General features: G+C 42.2%; 2 protein-coding genes across 2 annotated transcripts; both read left to right on the top strand.

The window, feature by feature from the left end:
- On the top strand, window positions 1-1,978 carry Pate3 (prostate and testis expressed 3). Its single transcript, XM_050120000.1, has 3 exons — window positions 1-49; window positions 1,410-1,532; window positions 1,854-1,978. The coding sequence occupies exons 1-3, from the start codon at window positions 1-3 to the stop codon at window positions 1,976-1,978; spliced, it is 297 nt and encodes a 98-aa protein (XP_049975957.1).
- Window positions 1,979-16,744: 14,766 nt separating this feature from the next.
- Pate4 (prostate and testis expressed 4) lies at window positions 16,745-20,571 on the top strand. Its single transcript, XM_050120041.1, has 3 exons — window positions 16,745-16,838; window positions 19,375-19,485; window positions 19,816-20,571. Exons 1-3 carry the CDS (start codon window positions 16,772-16,774, stop codon window positions 19,935-19,937), a joined length of 300 nt encoding a protein of 99 aa, XP_049975998.1. The 5' UTR covers window positions 16,745-16,771; the 3' UTR covers window positions 19,938-20,571.
- The last annotated feature ends 694 nt before the right edge of the window (window positions 20,572-21,265 follow it).

Consider the following 21,265-nt stretch of genomic DNA (forward strand, 5'->3'; position numbering starts at 1 on the left):
ATGAACACGCGTGTCTTACTACTCCTCTCCCTCTTCTGCCTCGTTGTGGGTGAGTCCCAGACCTGAGGGATGAGCTCCAGGGGCAGGATCAAGGGAGATGCGATGAATCTCCTTGTGCGCAGCCATGTCTGTATGGGCAGAGCTTTGAACCTATTTAGGAGGAAAGAAAGGGAGATGGCCTTCGGAATGCTCTCTCTGCTTTTTCTTCCATCTTCTTTGTCTTTTCCAGCACTCTGTCATATCTCTCTGGGTGTGTAGGCCAAACCCCATAATCCAGATGCCTAGGAAAATTTCCTTAAACCATCCACTCTACTCTTAAATCTACGTTGCCCAGGGAGCTGGCCATTCAAAAATATTGTGAGTGTCTTAGTCCTAGACATTGGTTTCTGATAGCTATTCCAGGGGCCTAGTTACAAGGCATTTTGAGAAGAAATTCTGTACATCCTGGAATTGAACAGATTTTCCCAAACTTGTCCAGTCGCTGTCCTGAATTCTCTAATTTGATACGTGGAGACAAAACCTCCTTACAAGGACCTATGAGATCAGAGTACAGTGTGTTAGTTAAATCTGATATAATTTGAAACAACATGGTCCTAATAAGATGGTCAATAAAAATTACATTCTTTCTATTTTTAGCACCATGAGGACATTTTTAAAGTCTTTAGCATGTGTGCATATGTGCATACGTGCATGCATGCATGCATGTGTATGTATGTTGCACATGCCATAGTATGCTTGTGATCAGAGGACAGCTTCTGAAAGTAATTTCTCTCCTTCTACAGTGTGGGTCCTAAAGTTCAAACACAGGTCCTTCAGGCTTGCCAGAAAATTACCAGCTAAACCAGCTGACCAGCCTCTACAAATAATTTTCAATTGAACCCATATTTTAATTATTCACTCTTCCAGAACCTCCCAAAGGTATTCCTCACTGACCATTTTTAAGCAAGAGGAATAAAGGGTGTAGAAGTGGAATCTTTACACAAATTAAGGGCTAGAGAGATAGCTCACCTGCCCAGGAGTGAGGACCTGAGTTCCGTCCCCAGAACTACCCTAAAACAAAGCCAGATCTTGTGCTGTGTCCTTGTAACTCCAGTGCTATGGAGGCAGAGAAAGGCAGATCCCTGAAGCTCACTGGCCAGCCAGTTGAACCAAGTAGATGAGCCCTGAACCAGTGAGAGAAAGCTATCCAAAATGTAAAGACTGAGAATCCTTTCCCATGCTCAATGGCCTTTTATCTCCATCACTAAAGGCAAAAGAGTAGACAAAAGGTTCAACTGTCGCTTCCTAAACACTCAACCATCAGTTCTTCACCTGCCCAGTGACCCTTGGAAGGCCGCCCCACCCACCTCTGCCATCTCCCTCCCCACGCCAAGTCCCTGCCCTCACATCAAGCTCTGTGCTCTCACCAGAAGCAACATCACTGACCTGTGTAACATGCCACCTCCGCACACCGTCAGACCACTGCAGAAGAGGCTTTGGCATCTGCCATGCTCAGAAGTACGAAACATGCATGAGCCTAAGGATCTACTCCAGTAAGTGGCAGGGTGCGGAGGCTACAAACCTATGAAGGTGCAGGATGAAAACAGCCACACAGATTTTTACTTCGCAGATACCAAAGCCCTGATTTTCTCGCGTTCTAGCAGGAGAAGGAATGAAATGGGTGCATAGCATTGAGTTATCAGGGACCACAGGAAAACAGGTCAATTTTACGGCTTTCCAGCAGTTTATGCATTGGAGCTCTTGGGAAGGGGACACTGGGAAGCCATCCATAAGCCTGTCTAGTTAAGACCATGTATGTTCTGCCTTGAATACTGAGGTCACTGCCTAACATCTTTGGTTCCTTCCTATTGCAGAAAACACTCTCCAGATATCATACATGGTGTGTCAGAGATTCTGCAAGAACTTGACGTACAACTTCAACAATCGGACTTATGTTCATAAATGTTGTAACTACGATTATTGTAACTTCAAAATCTAAGATATCCGCCCCCCAGACCTCATTCTAGAAGGTCCAGGAGTCTTTCTTCCTTTATACTCTACCTATCCTGCCATTCTGCCCCATATGTATGCAAGATTCTCCTGGCTCCTTCAGTTTGGATCTCACTTTGGACAAGGGATGGTGGGAAATGATGGTTTTAAACAATAGATGTTTTCCTACTGCTAGAATTGGCATCTTTATCCACTAAAAGACCTGTCCCAAAAAACTCTGCACAGAAAGATATGAAACGGGACCACCCTAGAACTCTTTACTGACTTAGATAATTGAGGTGGATCAGAAAGCCTCCAATAAAAAACCCACAAATATTCTTTAGTTGAACATCCCGTGCATCACCATAACAGTTCAGCAGAAATAGAACAAACTGGAGGTGGGCACCGAAGATTTTGCTCTGTGAATGCAAAGTTATTTCCTTTGGCAGATAGTGCCCATTTCAGACTCAGTCATTCTGATGTTCTTGACAAAGTATATTTTCACGCATTTTCACAGGGCATAGTAAACATAGGACTTCGGCCTCAGTAGCATTCCCAGATCACATTAGGCCATGAGTACACCTCTAGAGATGAGTGTCAATAGTACATTGCATCACATTTAGTCTCCTTCTCCATTCTTTTCCCCCTTTGCCAGCCACCTCTCCTCCTTCACTGCAACACTCACTCTCCCAGTAAAAGTGGGCTGTGCTTAGTACGACCCATGGCCCCAGCAGGAAGCCTTTCAAAACTCCTCATCTGTGCTGCAGACTGGTCGCTCAGGGGCATCTTTATCCTCCCACAGCATCTCCCATGAGCCTCAGATCACCATGTAGAGCCCAATGGACCTAGGACTCCAGTCCTTTACAACCTGTCTACAGATAATAAAACCACTTCACATAATTGTGTACGAGTGTGTTCTTTCTCAGTGGGCCCACACAGGTAACACACTCATGGTGGCTCTAAACAGCGGCCCAGGATGCAATGGGTGCAATCACTCAACTGCTGTTTCTTACAGTTGGCATTGTGATGTTCTTTGCTGGTCTTCACAAGTGGGAGTCCTAGTCTGGCATCTTCTGTACATTGTAAGCCCTCCCTCTGGCATCTAGCATGAGTATGTCCCCAAAGAACCTTACAATTATAGATATTGCTCTAAGATTCCAAACTAAACATTGATTGTCATGTATTCAATGACTATTCACTGGAATCCTTTTGAGATTGAGAACTATAACTGAACTTTGAGACCCATGAGTCCCAAACCACTATATCTCCCAAAATAGATCTAAAAACTTTGTTTCTTCTAGTTAGACCAACCTTGTCTGTGCATTGCAAGTCCTTTCTTCCCTCCACTTAGAAAGTATTGGGTTTACTTTTAAGTAAAAAGGTTGCTATTTGTCTCATCCTTCCTAAAATAATTTTTTTGCTTTGAATTTACACGTGTGCATATCACTTAAGAATATTTGATTTTTCAGTTTGAATTAAAAGTCCTGTGAAGAACCTAATAAAAAAAAACTTCCCTAATTTTCAGAATGAAAGAGAATAAATTAGTCCATCATTGCATGACCTCCACTGCCTATGAAATTGAGTTGTCCTGGAGACTGCAAATCGGGATGCCATCTCCTAGCCTTTCCTAGCCTTAAGCTGCCAGACCTTAGGAGAAAGCAAATGGGAGAGAAGACGCTGACAAAAAAAAAAAAAAAAGTTCCCACATGAATGAGGAAGGTCATTGGTTAATTAATAAAGAAAATGCTTGGCCCTGATAGGTTAGGACATAGATGGGTGGAATAAACAGAACAGAATGCTGGGAGGAAGAGGAAGTGAGCTCAGACGCCATGCCTCCCCTGTCCAGAGCAGACACAGTGAAGCAAGCCGCCAGGTCAGACATGCTGAATCTTTCCTGGTAAGACTGGTGCTACACAGATTACTAAATATGGGTTAGGCAAGAGTTAGCCAAGAAGAGATCAGAGCTAATGGGCCAAGCAGTGTTTAAAATAATACAGTTTGTATGTTGTTATTTTGGGTAAAGCTAGCCAGTGGCCAGGAGCCAGGAGGCAGAACACAGCCCGCAGCTCCCTCAACACCCACAGAAGGACACAGACAGCATACTGGGTGGCTCATTCCCACAGCTGCCAGGTCACAGCTGTACTTACAGCATCTCTCAAGTAAGGAACAGACTGTGCAAGCATTCACCCAAAGATGAAGCAGAGTCCCGGCTGCAGCTAGCACTGAAGTGAGGTATGAGAGTGACAGGGATGGGATTACAATAGCTGCTACGGAAGCCAGAATTTTCAAGTGGTAAACTCTGCCCATCAGCTTTTTGCATTTCATGAATTTATTTATAGTGGGAATTTTGTGTTTCTTTGCTTTGAGGCAGGTCTTCACTGTGCAGCTCAAGCTGATCTCAAAACTCGTTTTCCTCTGGTGCCAACCTCCTGTGTGCATGAGCCACCAAAAAAATAAATAAATAAAATTTTAAAAATATATGCATGGATGAAATTCTCACACAATAAAAATTGAAGAAAAATAGAGTTTTAAAACATTGAAATTTTCATTTGAGGGATTCTCCTAGTTGACTTCAGCAGTCAACTTGACACGGCCCATAGTTATGTGAGGTAGTCTCAAACAACCGGGAGATTGCATTGATCGTATTGGCCTGTCTGCGAGTCTGTAGGACATTTTCGTGATTGCTAGTTGATAAAGGAGATTCAAGCCCACTGTGGTCACTGCCATCCATGGGCAGACAGTCCTGTATTGTATCAGAAAGTTGTCTGAGCACAAGTCAGAGAGAGAAAGCCAGGAAGCAGCATTCCACCATACTTTCTGCTTTGATTCCTGTTTGAGTTCCTTCTTGAATTTCCCTCAGAGACAGATTGTGACTTAGAAGTATAAAATAAAAGGAACCCTTCCTCTCCCTGTCAAATTAGAGTATTTGATTTTTATTGGTTTATTCATTTTCCTATTCCTTCTGTGTACAGATCTTTCCCATCAGTATTCCGTGGCATAACAAACTTCAGAAGTGCACTTTTCCTATATGTGAAAATTTCTGTCAGTCTATTTTAACATTCCTCATGAAATTTTTGGGCCATTTCAATTCTAACCTTTTCCATTTTGTCTTGTTTCCTTTTCTAAAAATGTATTTAATATGATCAAACTCTGGGTAAATCATATAAACTGATCTTTTTTATTGAAGTCTTACATTTTTAATACCACGAAGAATATTTTTGTTGACTATTTGAGGGTTTTTCCTTTTGATTGTTTGTCTTATTTGACTACAATATGACAGATTTTGTTGCCTTATGCTTTACAAACTTTGGGTTCTTCAGCATGTTTCTTATAAACAGGAACATTTCCCCCATATCCACAAGATGCTCATCGCAATTGCAAGTTTATGACTAAACGATGTATCATCTACAGGCTAAGTTTCAACAATCTCTCAGTAACATTTCTTTGATGAAATAATTCAACCCACAATCACAATATCACCCTTAGTTACCACATCTAAGTAGTCCCCCCAGTCCAGAATAGTTTCACAATCTTCCTTTTGTTTACATGCTCTTGATATTTTAACATTTCTGCAGTTCCTCACATTGGATCAGTCTACAGTATCTGCATGACTCCGTTCAGGTGGTGGACTGCAGCCATGAACAAGACATGATGGTGAACAAAAAAAAAAAATCACAGACTGGAGAGCCTAAAGATATACAACCATACACCCTGGGTTGGAGCTGGCAACACAAGGTAGTCATGAAAACAGGAGATCTAAATGAAGACATGCAGAGAAACTCAGGTATTCAGAAACTCAGACAGTGAAGAGCTCAATCGTGGGTTGGTGGGTAGCCCTACCCTTTTGGTGAAGAAGAGAGTAACATAAGAAATTGGTGACCCTGAACCAGAAGTAGGGCTTCTTCTTGGCTTTGAAGTTATCCGGTTGGGGAAGTGAGAACACTAAACTCATACTCCCTACAGTCTCCTCCTTTGCATGGGGTGTTTAGTGTTGAACGGGATCAGAAAGCACTGAGATGAGTCCTCTAGTAACAGCTCTAAGGATTCTGCGTCCTCTACAACCAACACACTTAGGGCACCCTTGACTTAGACATTTGTGACTCCAGTGTGTACAGTCTGAAACAAGTGAGATCCATACTTGCCCACATGATGCAAAGCTAATACTGGTCAGAAGTGGTTTAGGATGCACACAGAAGGGAGACCTTTAAACCTGTTTCAGCATAGTTGAGCAGCTGACATTTAAGCAAGCTGAAACATAACAGTGTCTAATTTCAACTCACCACACCTACCACCTGCCAGGCTCCAATATTTAGAGAACTCAGAAAGAAGTTGTTCATTTTTCAATGAGACATCAAAAATGAATCAATTATTTAAAGTCTAAAGTATTCCTAAAATCAGTTAGGAAATAATAACCTTTGAACACATATGCACATTATAGAAGGCATGGTAGGTCCTTTGTGCTCATAGATAAGCACTAAAAATGTTAAAAACATGGGACTGTTCTGTCAAAGGAAAGGATACATAAGCTGCCTTCCCACCACCCACCCCAAGAAGACTGGCAGCAGATGCACTTAATAGCCTGGCAACCTTTGAGCCCTATAAGTGGCCAAGATCACACCAGATCCTCCCCCAGACACTTAATGCAAACCTGTTTTTCTCAATCAGTAAACCCATCTTTATGTAAGGTGTTACATGAACTTTACAAAGTATTTTAATTTAGTCACATTTAATCTTTATTTAACTTACTTTATGCTTTATTGTGCACATGGGATTGAGTTAATAACCACCAGGGAAGTTTTCACCAAATTGTGCTGTGTTTAAATATGCCTAAGATAAACTATTTAGGGACAGAGTCTCAACATTCAAACCAACACAGTCTACTTTGTCCTGTTGAAGCAAACTACCTACCATGTCTAGAATCATGAACTGAACATATCAGATCCTCGGGACCACAGCAGGAAGACGAATGGCCTGACTGGATGCCACACCCAGGAGCAGTCAGAGAGTAGTGAAGCAAAGGCGTCCACAATGACCCACTGTCCCTGATTACAAGCTTGCAGAATGAAATTCCTGCTCTTCAGTTTGCAAATAGTCACTGCAGAGCTGACAGTGGAAATGACAGGTTGTTCTGTGATGGGAAGAGAGTGGATAGAGGACCTGCTTATTTGAGAAGGTTCCCAAAGCCTGATTCATGTACCATCCAATGCATTCCATCCTGTCACGCTGGCTAGGAAGGTACCCCACCACACACACAGTAAGGATGGAAGCCAGAGGGTCCTGCCTGCCTACTCTGTGACTCTGTTACTCTAAAGATAAAAAGAAGTATTACAGGTATATGCAGACTCTGAGGCAGTTGTTAGGACTTAGAAACTTGTACATAGGTGAGGAGGAAGAGAAGGAAATACATATTTAATTATAGGGAACCATGGAGTTGACCTGACCTAGCTGCCTTGAGCGGCAGGCATCAGAAGTTTTTCTGGTTAGCGTCCATGGCTCCTGGGGCACAATGTACCTGCCTGTTCCTAGAGATCAATACACTCTCTGAGGCAATGCCGTATTCCGGCCATTTTTCGTTTCTCTGCTCCCACAGAAGTCAAAGAATCATGATGCTCATCAGGAAAATAGGCTTCAGACATTAATCTTATAAACCCTGTAAAACTTGCAAATATCACTGTAACTGGGCAACTACAACTATATTGATTCTGGTAATTGCCATTATATTCTGTTTCTGATAAAGGTATGAAAAGCCTGATTGTTCTCAATAAAATTGTCACAGCTTCAGTCTTGCAGTGGCCCCTTCCAACTGGCCAGTTTAATTCCTCGCAGCTGTATCAGGTGACCTTGACCCAGTAAGGAAGCGTGGGTGCTTACATTTAACAATGCCCAATTTAAGAATGAAAATTTAGACTTTCTCCAGAATGTTGCTCATTTACATTTGAATTCTCTGACAGTATCCTGGGTTAGAAATAACTGACCTCATCTTACTAACGAAGACCAAGGGGGGTGTTAGAGATGAAATGGTTTTTCACCAAGACAACAAAGGTACACAGATGTCTAAATAACCTAGATGTTATCTTTCCAGTCCAGCTCTGCATCCAGAGTCTAGAGGGTTCCCAGGGTTGATCTGGAAGGTATCTGCCTAGGCTCCTCACAACAACGGGAAGTGAGACACAAGTGAGAGTCTCTCTCCTCCAAACAAAAATGAATTTCTTTCTGCCTAGCAGAGACGACAGTTACTAGCAGATCCCGTTGAGACTAGAAGGCTCCAAGGACCTGACTGGACTCTAGAATTTACAGGCTATTGCAGGAAAGAATTCCCATGCTGCTTAGCAGACCCCCTTTATAGGACTCTCATTTGAAACAAGTGATTCTCGGCACAGTCTTCAGGGGCTGGAGCTAAGAACATCATCTCATTCCTCCCAGCAAAAGACTTCTTGCCCCATCCAGAAAGATGTCATGGGTGTCCAGTGTTTAAATATGTTGGTGGAATGCCCAGCTCCACCCAACCCCAGTCTTCTACAGTTTTCCAGACAACTCTGAACATCTTTCCCAGAATAAGAGTGATAGGAAATTTAGAACAATACCAAGTTTGTTAAAAAGTAAGTGAAAATCACCTTTCTGTCTCTACTGTAGGACCCAGCCATGAAAAGCTTAATAGGAACAGACCACCCGAAGGAAGTTCTTACCTTCCAGCTATTATCACCTGCCAGTGTTGGACCCAGCCAGGATAAGCTTAATGGAGGCCTGAGTCTCGGTAGTTTACCCTGAAGCAATACCTGGTTGCAGGAAGAACCACAAACAGAGATTACCCAGGCACCACCCAAGAACAGACCATCCAAAGGAAATTCCTAATATTCCAACCATTGTAGGTAAGATCACCTGCCAGCACACACTCACAAGGACACCCTTAGACAAATGTCAGCCAATCAGGGGTCCTGAACCTTAGAAAACCCTCACCCCCACCTTCACTACTATAAAAGCCCAACTCTATCTGGGCTCAAGCCTCTCCAATTATTCCAATACGTTGGGCACATGGAGAGACCGAGTTTGCAAACTTGTATAAAATAAAGGCTCTTTGCTTTTACATATGGGACTCGGTCTCCTTGTTGGTTTCGGAGGGACTTCACAGTTCTGGGCATAACATCTACCTCTAAGAAATGGTGGACCATCTTCCATCCAGTCTCATTTCCCCACATATATCACAAGTCCATGTCTCAATAGTCAGAGGAACCCCATGAAGGGAGGATGCACAGGCCCTTGAAAACATTCACCCTAACAAGGTTTGTGTGGACCATAGACAGTCCTGTGATACCTGAAGACCCCTCTCCCTCCTACAGAGAGGAGACTTGCTATCCAGCCTCTCCTCCCCACCCCTTTATCTAGACTTCCAGAGTCGTGCTGGCCTTTCCTTGAGTCTTCTCCTAAGCCTGGAAAGTATAACCTTCTCACCCTCAATGCTGGCTCTGACCCAAAGCCTTGTCATTCCTCACTGCTCTTTCTTAGTCCAAGGATTGTAGAACAAACTGTTCTGTCCTGCTCTCCTCCTGCCCAGAGCCTCCCCTCACGCATTACGCCTCTGCTGCCTAGGGAGGGGCAATAGTGGAGAGGGTGCCTGAACTGACCTTCCCCTGTAAGGAGACTGATCACTACCCTAATTGTTGTCAGGGAGCCATCATCCAGTACCTGATGGAGGTAGATGCAGTGATCCACAGCTCAGCACTGGGCTGAGCTCCAAGAGGCCAGTTGAAGAGAGGGTGGAGGGAGCAAGGAGGAGGGGGATCAAGATCATGCTGGGAAAACCCAATGAGACAGCTGACCTGAGTTTGTGGGAGCTCATGGACTCTGGACGGGTAGCCGGGAGACCAGCATGGGACTGACTTAGGCCCTCTGCATCTGGGTGACAGTTGTGTAGCAGGGTCCTTTGTGGGGTCCCTAGCAGTGGGACTGGGACCTGTTCCTGATGCATGAGCTGTGTCTTTGGAACCTATACCCTATGGTGGGATGCTTTGTTCAGCCTTGATAGGGAGGAAGGGAAGGAGGGGCTTGGTCCTGCCTCTACTTGATACGCCATGCTATGTTGGTTCCCGTGGAAGGCTTTACCCCAAATGCACAAAGATGGAGCAAGAGTGGGAAGGGGCAGGAGGGAGGTCGAGGGAATGAATGGAAGGAATGATGAATTAAAAAAGAAAAACTGACCCTTACAACGAGGCTGAATTTTTGGCTCCCCATCACTGCCACCACCCCCTTTGCAAAAAGTTCTTTTCTTTATGTGTCTGCTGCACGTATGTGCTTCCTCAGCCCTAATAAAAGCCTTTTCCCCAACTTCTGTCTGCTGCTGTCTAGATTTCAAAGAGATTTCTCTGCTGTCTCCTGGTTGGTGCCAGATTTTCCTGCCTTTTAGTTCTTTAACTGGCAGAGGAATTGAACCTGAGCAAGATCCCAAGACGGAATCACCACCATGTGGGCCTTCCTTCCATTTGTGCAGATTTCCAAACAGGTTCCCAGGGGACGCACTGCCCAGCAACATCATTGTATAGAATCCATTCGATCAGCAAAAGTGACCCCAGGGCTGTGTCAACCTTGCTCTCCAATGCCAAAGCACAACCTGATAAGAGATGTGAGATCTTAGAACTCTTGGCATTTGGGATTCTCGGGAGCCATCTGGAATCTCTAGTAAAATCAGGTCTCAGAGCTAGGGGAGGTAGTGTACCTCTTTAATCTCTGCACTCCAGCAGCAGAGGCAAGCAGATCACTGTGGGCCCAAGGCCAGCCTGATCTATATAGTGAGTTCCAGGATAGTCAGGACTGCAGAGCGAGACCTTGTCTTGAAGAAAAAACAAAAGACTCAAATGCTTCAGTCAGGAGCCACTTTTAGAGATCATGAGGAGGGGGGCAGAATGGGGAGCCGCTCAAGGCCTATGGGTGACACCCTGGCATGGGAAAGGAAAGAACCTGGCAGTGGGGAGAGCTGAGGGAAACAGTTATCTAAAAAAGGCCACATGGCTACAGTATGGTATGCATGATAGAGTGGGCAGGAAATCAAGAGCAAGTTCTTCTAGACAGCCTTTGAAGTCTGGGCTGAGGTTCAGAACAGGCTGAATTCTCTCAGATAGCTGAGCAAACAGATTAGCAAAACAGATTAGCCTGGAAAAGAGAAGCCTGGAGCTGTACCTCCTGCAGGCCAGAATAAGCAAAGACACACTTGGAGGGCTGTGGCCATCAGAGACCTCCGCACACATGACCGGAGCCTTGCTTTCTTCTTTCATCTCAGACTTTCCTTCTCCTGGGGATGTTCTGAGAGCCTCTGAGGGTCATCCCTCTTAGAGGCAAGCTCTGAGGTTCAAGAAAATTTTCTTCTAGAATATCCATAAACTCTGGTCCAGAAAGATTAAAAGAGAACCTGATCCCAGACCAAACCCAGAGCTGGGCTCTTCAGCATATTGATTCACTAGTGGACCAAGCCACTGAGCTATGGGAGGTGGCGAGCCTGGGGCAGGGGCACATAGGTTCTTATCTAATCTTCCTGGATGGAAATGCAACTATGCAACCATTTTGGAACATAATTTAGCAATTTCTTACTAAATTAAAAATTCTTTTCACTGTTATCATATGATCCAGCCATCCCGATCTTTGGCAAAGGGACTTATAATTTATGCTGTCCACACATAGCTGTTGACAGCAGCCTTATTGATGATTGACCAAACTCAGAAACAGCAACGTCCTTCAGTAGAGGAGTGGGCAGTAAGCATCAGAGAATGGAATATGGTGGCGCCATCCTGTGTACTTGGGTCCTAGACTACATAACGGGGACGTGGGGACTCATCTCTCTTGCTTCCTGACTTCAGATGCAATGTGACCAGCTGCCCCTGCTCCTGCTGCCATGACTTCCTGCTGTAATGGACTGAACCTTGGCACTGTGAGGCCAAATAAACTTCTTTAAGTTGCATTTTATCACAGCAACCATAAAAAATAATAAATTATATTTAGCCACCAGGAAACTGTAAATGAAAACTATGTTAAGTGTGCATTGGATTTTGTTTCTAATTTTCTGTGCATCATTGTTTTGTCTGAGTGAATGTCTATATACCATTCATGTATAGTGTCTGTGGAGGCCAGAAGATGGCATTGGATTCTTTGAAACTGGAGTTACAAATAGTTGTGAACTGTAATGTGGGTGCTGGGAATTGAACCCCAGTCCTCTGGAAGAGCAGCCAGTGCTTGTAACCACTGAGTCATCTCTCCGTCTGCCCAGTTGGACTGTTTATTACTAAGAAAACAAAGCAACAAATGCTGACACAGCTGCAGAGAAAAAAATAAACCTTTCTATAGAGGTTTTATGTATTCATGTTGTAGTCCGCCACTTTGCTGAAAGTATCTATCAGCTCTAAGAGTCTAAGGTGTAATCTCTAAGGTTGATTAGATATAGAATGATGTCATCAGCAAGTAGGGATACTATGACTTCACTGTTCTGTTTCCATCCCATTTATTTCCTTCTCTCATCTTATTGCTCTTAGCTAAGACTTTAAGCAGTGCATTTGTCCTTATTTATAGTGTTTCAAGAGAATAATCAGAGTTCAGTTGTCAATAGCAGTTGAACTGTTCAAGTCTGAGACCAGTATTTTTCATTCTCCATTTCACTGATGAAGAAAGTTAGTTTGATATTGCCCAATTTATGGCTCTTTTATAATTCATGTTTCTCCTGACCTCTAATTTGGCAGTTTGCACAAATATGGAAGCAGTATTATATTCTCAGGTATATAGAGTTGCTATGAAGGTTATCCAAGGAACACAAGGCAAGAACTCTCGCTTAGCCAGTAAGCCTTACAATGGAGGAGGGATAAATTTGGGGAGAAGTCAACAGGCTGAGGATCAAGTAGGAGAATAGAGGGATGGAGATACTTACAGTGAGGGAGTCAAATACAGCCATCCTCCTAAGTAAACATTCTTCAAAGACTTCACAAGGACACCGACTTAACCTAGCATTATGCTATTGAAAATTCTTATAATTTCACACTCGACTATCGTATTTTCTTGTGGCCATTTTTAAAAACAATATGATATTCTCTCTCTCTCTCTCTCTCTCTCTCTCTCTCTCTCTCTCAACTGCCAACTGCTCCTGCATTTCCAGGAATTATTTGTAAACACACAGAGCAGAATGTTTGTTCTCAGTATGGGCAAAGGCAAGGATCAGGTATTCTCTGATGTTCACCATGTCCCTCCCTGGGGGATGAGTTCACTGTCCCCTTGGTGATATGCCCTTAGACTAACTAGTCATGTAATGTCACAGATCATAAGATCACATTACAGAAAAGACATTTCCAAGAACACAGCACCCCTACCTGATCCACCCCTGCACTCCCAGGAGAGAGTGCACCCTAACTCCACAGTCACTGGGAAGCCGCTGCACAATGTGCCCTATTGTAGCTTTGTACTCTTTATTATAAAATTCTCCCTACAGTTGAACTAAGTCCCTGCCCTTAAAATTTCTCCTCACTGACAAATTTTCCAACTCAGTAAACTCTCAGTGATCATTTTACTAAGTGTGAGGCTTTCTGCTAAACCAAGACACTGGTTGAGGAACCTCGCAGAACATGAAATCATCTCAATGAGATCACAAGTGTGTCCAGCATAGCTGGCCATCAGGGCCCAGAAGGGATTCAGATGAAACAGGTTTACCAGGGAAGCCTCTCTTCAGAAAGAAGGACTTTGACTGGCTACTCAGTATTACATAGTCAATAAAAAGACTAATTCTCCTTCTCTCGGCACCTATTAATTACATGTGCTCCTTTGTCTAAGGGTGGAGTCCTATGACATTTCCCCCTTCCATGCTAGCATGTCTTTGGGGTTTTACTGTTCACATCTTGTCTAGGCAGCAATAGTGGTGAGGTATCATGGCTATCGATTATCAGCCCTGAAATCAAATACACACAAGCAACAATAAAAAAGGACTCATCAGATTGTGTGTGTGTGTGTGTGTGTGTGTAGAGAGGGGGGGGTAAAGCCATGAATTTGAGAGAGTGATGGGAAGGACACAGAAGGAGTTGGAAAGGGGAAGGGGTGTTATGCTTAATTTTAATTAAAATAAAATTTAACTAATAGAGAGAAAAGAAGACTTTGAAAACTAGTAAGAACATATTTGGGTGGGGAAAGACTGATCATGCACCAGAGGAACCGCAAATGTCAAAGATTAGAAGTTTTAAATAATTGGACAGACTGTTAAAGAAGCAGGTGCATGCTGCTGCATAAATGAGGTGAATATTAGGATGTACGTATTGAAACAGAGAGAGACACCTTATTGTAGAGGTAGCGTTGAGCAAACAGAAGGTGTCATGATCATGATACTGAGAGTGTGTGGTGGACAGTGTTTTAGTCTTCTTATGCTGCCATGACAAAGCATTCTCACTAAGACCAAGGCAACTTAGGGAAGAAAGAGTTTATTTGGCTTACACTGCCATGATCCACCACTGAAGAAGGTTGGGGCATGAACTCAAGGCAGGAATCTGGAGACAGGAGCCATGAAGGAACACTGCTTTCTGACTGACTCTCTCCCTCTTCTCTCTCTCTCTCTCTCTCTCTCTCTCTCTCTCTCTCTCTCTCTCTCTCTCTCACACACACACACACACACACACACACACACAGGTTCAAAGTTATTGATCACCTGCATAGGAGTGGTGCCACCCACAGTGGCACCCACAGAGAGCTGAACTTTTCTGAATCAATTAACAACCAAGAAAATCCCCCCACAGACATGACCACAGACTAACCTGATAAAGATAACTATCAAATTGAGTCTTTTTCAAATGACCCAGGCTGTGTCCAGTTGAGAGTACTAAATAGGGAAATTGGTATAATAATTTCCAAAGATTTTTATACCCCAGTCTCTGTTATCAAGGAATGCTACTATAATGTCCCCAAAGGACTTTTAACATCTGATTATGTTAAGGACTGTTGGGTGAAAGGTTATCATGTTTCATGTGGTTGGCCCCTAAATATGATCACAAAAAAAACCTTATAAAAGAGAAGTGGAGGACGAGGTCAGAGTTGAAAGGTAGAGAACTTGCCTAGCATTGGCAAAGCCAAGTATTTGATTGCCAGAGCCTAGGAGTAGGGGTCGACTATAGAATGAGGATGGGAGATGTAATGATGAAAGCAGGTTTTGAAGTTACATGCTTTGAAGATGGAGAAATGGGTCGCGAGATATGGGATACTAAAGGAAATACATTTTTTTCTTTAGTGTCTCCAGAAGGAGCTAACCTGCAACTGACATCTTTATTGTTTAGCTCCACAAGATGTTATCCCTCTTGAACTTGAGTAATTCATAGCATTATAAGCTACTGTTGGAAGTTTCATAGGAAACATATGTTTATAACTCTAAGAATATAGAATTGGATTTCTTGTTCACTATGGTGAACTTCCAGTACGTTGACTAAAAAAATAATATTTTCTCAAGGATTGACAAATACATAAAAACCCCACTAATAGGAATAAATGCATGATCTGTAAATTTATCTCAAATATAACCTTGTTGCAGACAATCATGGGTTTACTTCATCTGCAACTTGCTAGCTGCTATGTGACCTTGGGTCCATTACTGAATTTTTCTGGACTTATTATTTCATTCAAGGAAACAATAAGTATTACATATACTCGCAGAGTTGTTTTTAGGATCCAGTATATGGAAGGAGCAGAAGAAAAGGAAGAGAACCCATCTGTTATGGTCTTAGAACATGCCACACAGCTAATCCCACAGAGGACAAGGGCAACAAGGAAACAGAAAAGACCTTCATGGATATTGGTTTGAAATAAAGCCCAGACAATGGAGCTACACAAAGTCACGGTCACCTGGAAAAGGAAGGTAATGAGACCTGGAACAACTAGAATGGGGGTGGAGACAGTACACCCACCAGAGATGGCAGCATTCATGAAGGAAGTAAATCCCCCTGAGAAGTTGGGAGGTCACAAGAACAAGCAAGAAATTTCCATTTAGAAGTTTGTTCTAGAATGGAGCTGAATGGCTCAGCGCGAGGTTGGGACCATGACCTTTCATTTCCTTAGAGTACACACAGCAGGAGCATTGAGACAGGGTTGAGTGTGGTGGGGGCATGGTCCTAGCTTTAATTCCAGAACATCCAGGACAGGAAATACACAGAAACTGTGCTCAGACCCCAAGAAGGAGCTCACTGGAAATGCCTCTGAAGAAGCATACTCATTTCTCCCCTCACCCCTGAACTCCCAACTGTAAGATCTGCTGGGAACCTGAGATCCCAGACTTCCAGAGTGAAGAGCACTAGAACTCTCTAAGGAGGAAAGATGGAGGCCTTAGGAGACAGGAGCTAGGGAGTTGTGTGTAGACTCTCAGGCTCTAAACTCCTCCTGTCTTGTGACTCAAACCGGAGAATGCTCCAACACTGGAATAAACTGTGCAGGAAATCTTCATGTTCCATGTTCCTTCTCTGGAAGTCCTTGAATTCAAAGTCACCATTTCCCATTTCTGAATCCTAGGATGAGCAAACATTTCCCACTTAGTATATAGAGAGGGGTTTCTGGAGGAGCAGAAAACTGTGTCTCACACACTTGTACACACAGGAGAGGAGATAAGGGAGGAGAAATGATCTGACTCGGCTGTAGCTAGACAGCTGGGTACCCTATGCTTCCCGTGTTATCGCACATCTGACTTTTTAAAAAAGGAAAGGGCATTTCTTCCTGTGCTGATGTTGGAGATTACTTCCTGGTCTCCAGCTTTATAAAGGGACCAGGTGGCCTTCCTTTACACAGTATCTCAAGCCACCATCTATCACCCAGCATGAGTCCTGCGACCAAAGTCAGCACAGTGCTCATCGTGACCCTGTCTTTTCTCTGTTTGGCAGAGGGTAAGTTTCCACCATAGGGAGTGGAGGGAGGTCTTAGGGGCGATGTTACCTAAACCACTGTCCCCCCCAGTCGCACTTGGGCATTGCAACGCAAATCTAAAGACTGAAGTGCTGAGCATTAGGGAGATCATGTGGTGTACTAATCAAGAAGAAAACAGAAGAATCGCAGAGAAACAGGACAGCAATTTTCAGACCTCCAGTTTTTGTGCACAGGTTTTCAGTTTATCTTCCTTTCTCCTGAAGCACTGTTATGCTGCACCCTGCACAACACCCTTCTTCTTCCCCCTTCTTTGCCTCATTTCTTCTTTTCCATGTATTTTGCAGGTGTTAGGTCAGCAGGAATCTTTATTTACCTTCAAAGCTCAGCACTACTCACACAGGTCCTCTTCCACCTCCAAGGCTCCAATTATAACTTCTAGCTGAAAACAGTGAACTCCACTCCTCAGGCAGATCTCTCTGCTGAGACTCCGTCTTACACCAGTGAGTGCACACTCTGCTTGAAAGGCAGCCTTGACACATAGCTGTTGCTCACGACTAAATGAAAATCAATGTCTAATTTGTATTCATCTTACTTATTAAATGTACTCAAAATACAATGGTGTTACTATTCTGCCACCCTTTTAATACTAAGAAACACTAAACCATAAAATATTAAAGAAAATGTAAGATTATTCTTTTACCAGTTTGGGGAAGACCTTTCTAACTATAACTCAAAAAACTAGAGTTCTTAAAAAAAAAAAAGACCATATAAATTTGAAAGAGAGCAAAGAGGGCCATATGGGGGGCTTGTATAGAGGAAAAGAAGAGATAAGTGATGTAAGTATACTATAATCTCAAAAATAAAGATAATATAAAGAAAGAAATAAAAATCAAAAAATTCCTCATAATAAAAAGCAAAAAGTCAATTCATGTTGTGAACAAATGGCTGATGTCCCTAATATATGGTGACTTTCAATAAAAACACTTAAAATACACTAATAATCTAACAGAAAAATAAGTTAGAGACATCAAATGTTCATCATACAGTAAATACCAATAACTATTAAATGTACAAAAATGTGCTCAGACTCACTCCTTATATAGTGAAGAAGTACATATTCAAAGAACCTATCAGATTGTCAACATTCAGAAACTGAATAACACTGTATAGTGTCCTTATTGTAGTGAGGTAAGAATTGCCTAAAAATTGATAACAAGAGTATAAATATTCATTGCCTTTAAAGTGAAATCTTGCAAAACTACCAAAACAATAATTTATTATCCAGCAATTCTGCTTATATGAAATTATATTACAGATATAACCACATGCAAATGAATTGTATAATAACAACCTCATTATATTATAATGAATAGTGTTCAGTATTATTTACTGTGCCAAGTAATATCAAAACATAGAAATAAATATACATAAGGAATTGATTAATTAAAGCATGCTACAAAGTTATAATGGAATATTTTTCTTATATCATATATTTTTCAAAAGAAATCAAAGTGCATATTATGTATGGTGTATAGCCATCTCACTGACTCATTCCAGGTCTGCTCCTGATACCAAAATCCATGAATGTTCAAATTCCTGATATAAAATTTTACACTATGTTTGCCTCTAACCTGTGAACATCTTCCCGTATGCTTTAAATCATCATTACTTAGAACTGAACAAACCCTTAGTCATGCAAGGACAAGTAGATCTGTCATTGGAGATTACTAGCAACACTTGTAAAGGCAGTTTTAGTGGAGCAGGGAGCATGGAATATATAAGACAGATGTGGCACAACTGTCCTCAAAACCAGACGTAAGTCAATGGCACTCAAGTCCTCCTCGGCTCCATACAGAGTCTGACTCAATAATCTCAAAATGTCTAAGATGAAAGGTTCGAATAATGTACCACCTCTTCTCCATCAATATTGCTTAATCCTAAATGCTAAATCTGTCATCGCTTCTGATGTCTTCTCTGTGCCCTGCCTCCCTTGCCCTGTTGCTACCTGATCACAGAGATTCCTAGATAATTTTTCTGCTTGGTAAAGAGAGAGAAAGTAGAGTTGAGCTAGGTGGGATCATCAGCAATGAATGTAACCACAGTCTGCTCTGTATGTTCCACTATTATTCTAATCTTTATTCACGCCCTCATAAGATCCTCAACACACAATTACCCAGATCTAACCTACATCTCCATGTCTCCAATAATCAACTGAAGTCCAAGGCCTTCTCAGCCCAGTGGAATCTGTCTGTTGTTATACTCAAACTGCATCACACAATTTATCCAATTGACTACATATATATATTTGATTCTCGTTTTTATTTCATCTTTGAATGTACGTAGGCACTAACCAGGTAACAGAAATAATGCCACCATTATGTTAATCCACCCCCTAGCTTAACTCACAAAGCTAAACTGAATAGTAGCTGAGGGAGTAAATGGACAGTACAGTCCATGTGTAACACTGAAGCTTCTCTTGGATCTTGTAATCACTCATTCCCATAGCCTTATAGTTGATCCTAAATATCCTATTCTCTCCTTACTCAACAAATGCAGGTCTGATCTGTAATGTCTGTGACGATGCAAAAGAATCAATATGTAAAAGGGGCCAAGGCAGATGCGTTGCACGCCCTGGTCAGTCATGTGCTACCATATCACATTTTTGGGGTAAGTGAGGCTGATGCAGACTACAAAAAAAAAAAAAAATGCCGTCAGAAGACTATTACTCCTTCTAGTACCTGGGATAAAGGACTAAACATTGTTGAGCCTTGCTAAGGGGTAAGGCAGTGAGTGAAATGTGGGGAGGAGGGAAAAGAGTACTTTCTAATTTATCACTGAGGGACTTGGCATCCAGAGTCAGAGTCAGGATGGGAGTGTGACCCCAAGGAGCCTGGGAAGGGGATCCAGTGTGAAAGGGTTTTCCTCTTGGCAGTGATTTTAGGAAGTTGTATTAAGATAACCTCCTCCAGCGTGTATAACTGGCTTCTTTATTTTTAGGAACAAAACATGAGTTCTCCAAGCACCTGTGCATGTCTGACTGCTCGGAAAGGGGTATCCGTCAGAATGGGAGACTGACTTACTTGATGTGCTGTGACAAAAACTTGTGTAACAGTTTCTAGGTGGAGAAGAGTCTCTTGAAGAAGATCATCTTCTGTACAAGATCAAAAATTACATACCAAGAAATATGGGGAATGTGCTTTCCTACACTGTTTCTACACTGGCCAGAGATCCCTGAGATAGCAACAGGAGCTGTGTCTTCATTTCATTGAAGGGCTCCTTGATTGTACCATTAGACTCTTAAATTCATGACCATTGCAAAATGATCCTGTACCTACCATGTTATTTTACTTATCCAGCTTGCAGTCTCTAGCCCTGTGATAGTCTCCCAAAGGTTTTAATTTTATTATCTGGAATCTGTGAATGCTGCTGTAGCTGGCAAAAGAGGCATAGAAAATGTGGGTAAGGATTTTATTAATGGACGGTTATTTTTTGTCAAGGTGGATCTTAATTGCAAGTACAAATGTCCTTCTAAGATGAGGGGTGAATTGACTATAGAAGAGGAAATTATTGTATGGTTGTGGAAGCAGTAACTGGAGTGATGTCCCTTGAAGATGGAACAAAGATTCAGAAGCTGAGAAGGACAATGAAATTAATTTTCCTCAGTGCAATGCTGCTGCTTGATTTTATCCCCAGATGATTTATTTGTGACTCCAGAGTTCTACAAAGTGAATAAATATGTGTTGTTTTAAGCAATTAAGTTTGTAATCATTTATTATCTCAATAATAAAAAATTAAAACAATCCAATAAGTGTCTAGGAATTAAAAGAATTGGCAATCCTGACCCACCCCCTACTCAGGGAGCAATATAAAATTCTTTGTTCCAGATTTAGGGTAACCTGCCAGAGGAGAGGTATCTTAGTTTGGGTTTCTATTGCTGTGAAGAGACACCATGACACTGGCAACTCTTTTTTTTTGTTTGTTTGTTTGTTTGTTTGTAAGTCTGAAATGTCATTTTATTTTATTTTTTAATTTTTTATTTATTTATTAAAGATTTCTGACTCTTCCCCGCCACCGCCTCCCATTTCCCGTCCCCTCCCCCAGTCAAGTCCCCCTCCCTCGTCAGATTCAGAGGGGAGATTCTGTTAATTATTTAGGTTATAAAATAGGTTTGAAAAAATTAAGACACAAAGGGCACAAATTAGGAGAGATCGCCTACGGACTCTTAATGACTTTCAAAGACTGTTAGGAGACATTTCCAGTCTATGACCAACTATTGGGATAACACCTGATCTAATAATTCATTTGAACAAAACCTTGGATGGTGATAAAGATTTGAACAGTCCCAGAGAATTAACAGCTGAAGCAGAAAAGGAATTGACAATGATTGAAGAAAAATTACAACAGGCACATGTGGACAGGGTAAATCCAGAACTCGATTGTATTCTTG

The sequence above is a fragment of the Alexandromys fortis genome, unplaced genomic scaffold (genome assembly GCF_014885135.2).
Source record: "Alexandromys fortis isolate MF-2015 unplaced genomic scaffold, M_Fortis_MF-2015_v1.1 scaffold_168, whole genome shotgun sequence".
NCBI classification, from domain to species: domain Eukaryota; kingdom Metazoa; phylum Chordata; class Mammalia; order Rodentia; family Cricetidae; genus Alexandromys; species Alexandromys fortis.

Bases quoted from the DNA above. Each gene is read 5' to 3' on its own strand.
- Pate4 (XM_050120041.1), top strand. From the start codon at position 16,772: ATGAGTCCTGCGACCAAAGTCAGCACAGTGCTCATCGTGACCCTGTCT. The intron at 16,839-19,374 runs GTAAGTTTCCAC...CAACAAATGCAG, and splicing joins TTTTCTCTGTTTGGCAGAGG to GTCTGATCTGTAATGTCTGT. The intron at 19,486-19,815 runs GTAAGTGAGGCT...CTTTATTTTTAG, and splicing joins TACCATATCACATTTTTGGG to GAACAAAACATGAGTTCTCC.
- Pate3 (XM_050120000.1), top strand. From the start codon at position 1: ATGAACACGCGTGTCTTACTACTCCTCTCCCTCTTCTGCCTCGTTGTG. The intron at 50-1,409 runs GTGAGTCCCAGA...TGCTCTCACCAG, and splicing joins CCTCTTCTGCCTCGTTGTGG to AAGCAACATCACTGACCTGT. The intron at 1,533-1,853 runs GTAAGTGGCAGG...TTCCTATTGCAG, and splicing joins GAGCCTAAGGATCTACTCCA to AAAACACTCTCCAGATATCA.